Below are 7,840 nucleotides of genomic sequence, written 5' to 3'. Positions count from 1 at the left end.
ATGGTATTCATAATAAGGTGTCGATGGGCCAGATGACACGTAAATTCTATTTTCAATGTGATGTCGCAATACACAAACCACAGTCACTCGAAGATAAAACCACATCACACACATACAACAAATCAACAGACACTAACGTCAAAACTTCAAATACAATTTGAACATATAAATTTAATTCACCGATTTTGGGGGACTTGTCGGTTAAATGGGCAGCACAACAATTAACACTCCACAATTCCATGTTGCACTAATAAATCCGAACATTTAATTTGGATATTGTTTGAAAATATGTTGAATGAATTCAAAAACACGAAAAACAGTGTACACTTTTGAGGCTAGAATTGTAACCGCTGAAGCTAGCCTATATGCAGTTAAATGAAACAGGTGGGACATTTATTTGACTACGTCTAAGAGCTGTGAACCTTTTTCGAATCATATGAACATTTCATAGCAAAAGGGAATGGACAAACTCGCCTGAGGGAAAAAATAACCAATTTGTTTTCTTTCTACTTTTTACGACTCAAAATGATCGTAATGTCTTTGAACGAAACTCGTAGAGGAATGGTAAGTTAGCACGCAATAATCAGAAAGCTTTTTGCCTGTACTTAAATGCAAAGTACTATTTTTGTCATTAAATGCTAGGTATTGAAACGTGTTTTTATCGTTTTAATAATGTAATTTTATAATTTCTATTAAATTAAAAACAAGATGATTGCAATTTTACGTGCAGGTGGACAGTATTAACTATATTTATTGGGCTAGCCAGGTACAGTCATATAAAAAGCAAAACATATTACAGCAGTCGGTTCAGTGAAAATTACATGTTTTAACAAGGTTGTACCTGCATAGTCCCAGTAACGGTCAAATATTAGTGCAAAATTCCAAGGAAGAGACCACCTTATTGTACTGGCTACTTGTGTAACGTTAATAAATAAGCGGAAGTGTTGTGTGTTTTCCATTTTTGCTGCACCACGGTATCATGCCAATAACAGCATTGTGCTTGCGCGAATGTTCGGTTATAGGTGTCGTTTTTGCTCTCAGTGGTCGGTAACATTTTTTGTACTGCAGTTCGTGTTAAAACTAAAATGTTATGGTAGACCGGCTTTTAAAATCGAAAGATGTTTAGCAACGAAAATTGATTTAGTCCATCCAATTTATTTAAACTTTGATTCGATGAGAAAGTATACTGCCTAGTAACGAACTCCTGAAAGACCGGCACTGGGCTGCGGCCCTAAGGAACTACAGTAATCGAATTTGTGTTCATGTTGCTTTAAACTGATTATCAATTAATTTTAGGAAAGCATATGGATGGTTTAGTTTGTCGATGCGTAATAAGTGTTTCACCATTTAACAAGCAATAATTAGTTGCCAATCTTTTCCAAACCACCTTTTAAGTCAGCTTGCATGTAGAATTTGTGTGGCCATAGAGGCGGAGTAAGGTTGCATATTATGATGGTCGAAACTTAAAAAGGGGTTTTATCCCAAAAAAGTGCCCCCCAGGGCGAACCCCTTATTCCATCTCAAAGTTGTGAGGCTGGTTTTAATGAACCGTCTCTCCATTATATTGATTGCAAAAGTTCTACAACTTGGTCATTATACTACAATGAAAGCGAGATTTTTTTACACTTTCGTTTATGAGGGACACTTTTGTATCATACAGACATCTAAGATATTCGAAAATTATAGAGTTCAAAATTATACGTGTTCTTCTGTTTAGCCTATTCCAACATGAGTTTGAACAAGATTTATTTCATTGTCATACTATTGTGTGTGCACTGCGCGTTAAGTTTGGAAGGTAGGTTGACGGTCCTGTCAAAGTAGTAAATATGTCTTTGCTTTTATTACTGTGCCCAAATCAAACAAGCATTTAACTACAAGTTGAATACGTTTGTTGACCTGAGCAAATAAGAGTAAAGTTCATAAAAAAGTTTACCTTTCACCCTATAGCGTATATATACGTGGATCGACTTTACTGTATAGCTTCGTTTGAACAAAAAAGACAAGTTTAAAAACCATGTACTTCGACAATATTGTGGTAACAATCATATAATCTATTAAAGTGACATGTGACACGAAGTTCAAGGACTTGAAGCATTCGATAACCAAGATGGTTTGTCCAGCTGACTGTTGGAAGGAACACTCTGATCTCTGTGGAAGTGGGGTTTATGCCCGTGGTCCTGTTTGCCTTGCAGCAATTCACGATCAACGCATTGATAGTAAGTTAAAATAGCTGTAGCGATGTGACTCGAGAAACGATTTTTGGTGAAAATCTTGGTGAAAAGAAACGATTTTTGGTTGTCGTAGTAAAAGACAACGTAGTAACACAATTGCACTAAAACAATCACCAAGCCGGAAATACAGCTGCGCAACGTTAAAACGTTATGAAGCGCAAAAAAATGTCGGGCACAATTGGTAGATAATTGTACAACGCGCTGCAGCTGCACCGTGTTATGAAGCGTTATGTGTCGGGTGCTCACAAGAAAGTGAGTTTGGCCCAGGGTGAGCATCACACGACTGGGGGGTAACGATGTTGCGACCAGTCGCGGGGGCCCTAGAATCTAACCACTCGTGTTAGGGACAGAGGGTGGAGTTCGACAGAAAAATAAACCACCGAAAGAAACCCTGCCGGATAGTTTCAAGCGCCGGAAGGAAGAACACACGACAAATCCCTAGTCGCCATTAATGGTTAACTTTGGACTCATTTGCAGTTAAAATTATCGATGGAAGTGTTTTGGCAGTTAATTTAGTCATTTAAAATAAATGAGGATTTAACTGTTATGAGTATATCCTAAAGATTTCATTATATCCAATGCAGTTCACCGTTCGTTTGTTACTACAAAATTTCGTCGTTAACTATTCGTCTTAAATTATTCGACAATGCCACGAAAAAAACAGGTTAACTTAACTTTTGTTAGTTCGATGTTGAAGTATCTTCATTTTGGTTCTCTGTGTACATGATTCATGTCTTGTTGTCTTCCTATAAAATAAAAAGCAAAAGCAGAACCAAGAAACGCAACACACGATACTAAATCATGTTTAAATTTATTCTTTCATTTCCATCGGGGCCGGTAGCCAATAGTAGTGACATATCAAACACAAAGTGCAACATGCCAAATCTACATGCAAAACTGTTATCCTTATTATGCTAAAGACGAACAACTTACTTCTATCGAGAAACGATTTTTCCCACGATACAAGGATCGCTAAGATCAACTAACGCCCATTTAAGCCCATAATCATAAAAACGACCGCGGTTTTAAAACACCCTCATGGGAATCCTTTTTTAAAAGGTAATACTTGTACTTTAAACCTGAAACTTGAATCTCCCAGCACGTTGCATGAACTTCAAGGATCCATTTTGAACTTCAAGGAACCATTTTGACTGTAAGATTATATATCAATAAGGCACCGATGATCTTGTTAAGGCGAAATATATGCATCTTTAAATGATAAAGCTTTTACTACATTATTGTAAAAAAGTTAAAAGCGTTTCGATCACTAAAGCATTTGTTGCAATTGTCACAACCTTTGAAAGACGTCTTTCGTACATCATGCTAGAATTTAAATATATTGTTACCAGCCAGTTTTTTTACTTCAGTGATCAGCAACCGCCGGTCCGCAAGGAATTCGTTCTTGGGCCGTGTACTTTTTAGGGTATAAATGCTTTAAATCATTTTCTTCGTGCATCCTGGGGATAATAAACTAACCGCGCTTTTTTATTGGTGAATATTCGTATTTTTTAAGGCCAGTCCGTAATAAAATTTCACTTTCAAAAGCGGTCCGCAGTGCAAAAAATGCTGCCGACCTCTGCTTTACTTAAAACAAAACCACCATCAGCGTTTCGCTGCTGTGTACTGTTTTTTTTTTTTGTTGCTTCAAGGTGTACTTAAACTAACAATACAATACGACAAAAATTGACTTAAGAGTGGCCCAAAAAAGCATTTTTTGTTTTGTCGGAATCTTTGGTAATTTCCTATACGTACTTTGATATGTTGCTTTTCAGATTCCGGAGGTTTGGTTGAAGTCTTCAAAACATCTGGAAAGCTTCGATATAAGGGGGACATTCAATACGGTGTTAGTAGTTCAACTTGCTCGGCAGCCAACGTTTCATACGCGTTCAGAAGTATGTTGCAATATGTAGAAAGCGAGTTTATGAACCCTAAATTATGGTATCAAAAAGTTTTTGAAACAGATGATGCAACTGTTATGAAATTTTACCCTCAAATGTAAATTTAATTCTGGATTTATTGCTTTTCTCTACACAAAATTTGTCTGATAATGAGTGCGCAAATATATATGTTTATGTATGACCATGTGATGGTAACACTTTCACAAATCAATACAAAAATTAGCCGGAAAACTGGCAAAAAGGATTTTTAGTATAATCGAAATAAATGAAATAAACCAAGTATACTACCGCAACACAAACGTAATTAATGTCATTCTAATTCGTGACATCATTTCTAGTGACGTGCATGACTGACGGGAACGCTAAATTTGCAATAACTAAAGTCCAGTGCCCAAAGAAATGCAAAGCACCTGCTGTTTTCCCTTGTGGAACGGGATTTTACCATCAAAACTCTTCAGTGTGTTCTGCAGCGTTGCTGGCCGGAGAAATAGATGGTAACTATTGTTTACAACAGCCTAACATAGAATAATCGCCAAATCAATTTCTGATGTAGATTAAAGCGTGTATTTGATACCAAAACTATGTGTATACTTCAAGCGTCATTTACGGTGGATAGAGCAACGGATATATAGCTATGTTGATTACAAATCATATTCTTAATAATTTCGTTGTATTTATTTCAGGAAAGAGTAACTTCGTTACTTTCTACAAACGCACTGATTTAGGAGAAACAGCTGCTGCAAACGACAAGAATTGCTGGACTACTTCCTATACCTTTACTTTTAACCGTATGTACAACATTTGGTGTGTTTGAGACACAAAACTAACGCACTAATGGGATAGAGTCAATTGTTTTTTTGTTTTAACTCGATAATGATTTAACCTAAGCCCATATTTTACACAAATGTTGTCGATCAAAGTTAAAATCCGTTTTCTTCTCGAATAGATACATGTTATATGGTAGACAATAGTGTTGGATAGGATGTATGATATGACATTGTACAGTTGACGTCTAACTCAGCAAACGTTACACGATCTTCATTTTTGGGCTATTGGGTAAAATTGTTTTGTAATTAGGTGATCTCAACGAGTGTGATTACAACAATCGGTGTGTAAACAACTCGACTTGCGTTGACGGAATAACTGAATACTTCTGTCTTTGTCCAAAAGGGTTCGCTGGTCGATATTGCCAAGGTACAATTAGCCAGCTTTGACCGAAAATTTCTTCTGTAACCTATACAAAGCAGTTTCGCAAATCTGTGTTGCTTTCTTTATGGATATAATACGACATGATTTTCATATTTTGTCTGCTGGAAAATGTTCCCAATTTTTAATGCCTATTTGTTTGCATTTAAATTAGCTCAGGTAGTAACCAAAGTCGTTTTGATTTCTTGTCTAGAACTGAGGATGCCATTAATTTCGCGAACTCGATATTATTTACAATACATTGCACAACGAAAAACACGGATTGATTTAGGTGCACTAAAAGCTTAAGTTTACTAAGTTATGATTATCCGTAACTTGAATCATCTGTATTGAGTGAACGTTGGTTCAGGACGCTTTCTGTAAAAGCACAGTTTTATAAGTAGTAACCAAAGTTAAAGTTTATTCAAAAAACAACGTATTTCAAACTGTAAGTGGTCATGCAGTATCAAATTATTTTCATTTTCAGAAAAGCAGTTATGCTGGTTGGACGAATGCCGCACTCGGGTAGTTTCCCCAGACGGAACTAACACAGTTTGCGACAAGGGATGGGCGGTAAGAGGAAACCTATAATAAACTGTTATGACTAAATACTGAAGATGTAATTATGTCCAATACAGTCCACCGTTCGTTTGTTCGTTATGTAATTTGTGCGCAGGTAATGCAAAGAAGGATTGGTGATGACAGCATTGATTTTAACCTCGGTTGGGAAAAGTACAAAACAGGATTTGGAAATCTGTCTGGAGAATTTTGGTGGGGTAAGTTCAAAAGTTTCGTATTATTGCTTGTTACAGGGACGCTCAAAGTTTTCAATGATGATCAACTTTAACAATTTCAGGCTACCCCAAACTTTATTCAGAATATATACCCAAAAAATTACAAATATATAGATTTAACGATCTTGTTCACCACTTTTCGTTTTGTACCGAAATATGCTTACAAGTGCGGTAAAATAAAGTATGTAACCTAAAGTTTACATAAACTTCATTACCATTACATTTGACCTGTAGTTCGTGTGATTTTTGGACAAGAGTCTGTTTTTATTGCACTATTTGAAAGTGCAACATAATTTGAAATTATCATGTCGCTGCTAACAAGGTATGCCGCCGTACTCGACACTTCTGGCATGTGAAAACGAGAAATGGGCAAAGCAGCTGCACATAAACATGCTTTATGCTTTTGATAGTACGAGAGCCTTGTTTTTTTTCAACAGTACAACCAAGTTCTGTCACACTATCGAGTATTTCAAAAACTTTTAAACTGGATAGGATTTTTATAACGGACATCTTGTGGCCAAACGAATTAGGGTGCAACTTACTTTCAATTTCATACGATACACATTTTCCAGGTCTTGAGAAGGTGCACCAACTTACAAAAAAAGGCAACTGTTTGCTTCGGATAGAGCTGTTCAACACATCTGGAATTCACACATTTGCTTTGTACAGGTACACATACGAATTGTTTTTATCAAGCAGTGAAGTATTGCTTAGTGCGTCTTTGCAATAGTATGAAGTGTCACGGAACTAGATAAAAACGCATTGTAATCGCTTGCTAGAATGAGGTTTTAGCGAACCACAAAAAAAATTCTTACTGATCAGTTGGAAATGGCACTTTACCACAGCGACAAACGGTCGCTAGATTGCTGGTGAAATGCTTCGACCGACTGTAGCTGGTGAATGCCTAACATTCACAAGCCTTTTACATTGCGGATTTCTTTAGCAGATTGTATATTTGTTTTTGCGATAAAGCGATGACAGATTTCAAAATTCTCTTCAAAATATCTCAATTTCAGATCATTTTCGGTTGGACCTGAGGGAACCAAATACAAGCTGCATATCGCCAACTATGACACGTCATCAACAGCTGGGGACGCAACGACAGATTTTCTCATTGAACTCCAATAAGAGCAAGCTTGGCATGCACTGATGTTATTCGAGTGTTTTTTGTTCTTGCTTTTTTTCTTAATTATTTACGATTAGGTTAAAATCATGCGCTTTTTCACAAAGAAAGTGTATTTTGAATGACTAAAATTTGAACAAATACAACCTCCAAGCCTCAGTTGAAAAACGCAGTGGGTCCAGATAAGATCATGCTAATGTTTTAAAAAAGGGCGGTGTAATAAGACTTTCAAAGCGATGGAACCTGAAGGCGGGAAATAATGGCAAAAGGACCCTTTTTTCAAAAAAAATGAAAAAGTTTGGGAACCGCTGTCCTACAGGGTCACATCAAACTATATACTCAAAATCTAACAGTTGATGTTTGTTTCTACGACGTTCCTAAAGTTCTCAGATTATATAAAAGGTGTTTGTGATCCACAGGACAGTACAAAATTGTGCTCAAGTTCGAGGCGGTGGCTGGTGGTTTAATAAATGTGGATTTGCTAACCTTAACGGTCCACGAATCCAGAGTAGGGATATTCCAAATGTTCGATGGGCCCCACAACTCAAGAGAACAGCAAATCTGCACACAGCCATGAAAATAAAGTGCCCATTGCGTTGATGTACCAAC

The 7,840-nt window shown here is 36.8% G+C and overlaps 1 protein-coding gene across 1 annotated transcript; it reads left to right on the top strand.

Moving 5' to 3' along the window:
* Positions 1 to 738: 738 nt before the first annotated feature.
* Positions 739 to 7,279, top strand: LOC145213943 (uncharacterized). Its single transcript, XM_080082355.1, has 10 exons — positions 739 to 1,795; positions 2,061 to 2,216; positions 4,004 to 4,123; positions 4,468 to 4,623; positions 4,813 to 4,917; positions 5,207 to 5,323; positions 5,802 to 5,887; positions 5,991 to 6,090; positions 6,681 to 6,777; positions 7,125 to 7,279. The coding sequence occupies exons 1-10, from the start codon at positions 1,729 to 1,731 to the stop codon at positions 7,234 to 7,236; spliced, it is 1,116 nt and encodes a 371-aa protein (XP_079938481.1). The 5' UTR covers positions 739 to 1,728; the 3' UTR covers positions 7,237 to 7,279.
* Positions 7,280 to 7,840: the final 561 nt, after the last annotated feature.

This window comes from Phallusia mammillata, chromosome 2 (genome assembly GCF_965637545.1).
Source record: "Phallusia mammillata chromosome 2, kaPhaMamm4.hap1.1, whole genome shotgun sequence".
NCBI classification, from domain to species: Eukaryota; Metazoa; Chordata; class Ascidiacea; order Phlebobranchia; family Ascidiidae; genus Phallusia; species Phallusia mammillata.
The sequence above is the reverse complement of the archived record's forward strand: the minus strand, read 5'-3'. Positions and strand labels throughout refer to the sequence as shown.

Bases quoted from the DNA above. Each gene is read 5' to 3' on its own strand.
- LOC145213943 (XM_080082355.1), top strand. From the start codon at position 1,729: ATGAGTTTGAACAAGATTTATTTCATTGTCATACTATTGTGTGTGCAC. The intron at 4,918-5,206 runs GTATGTACAACA...TTTTGTAATTAG, and splicing joins CTATACCTTTACTTTTAACC to GTGATCTCAACGAGTGTGAT. The intron at 6,091-6,680 runs GTAAGTTCAAAA...CACATTTTCCAG, and splicing joins GTCTGGAGAATTTTGGTGGG to GTCTTGAGAAGGTGCACCAA.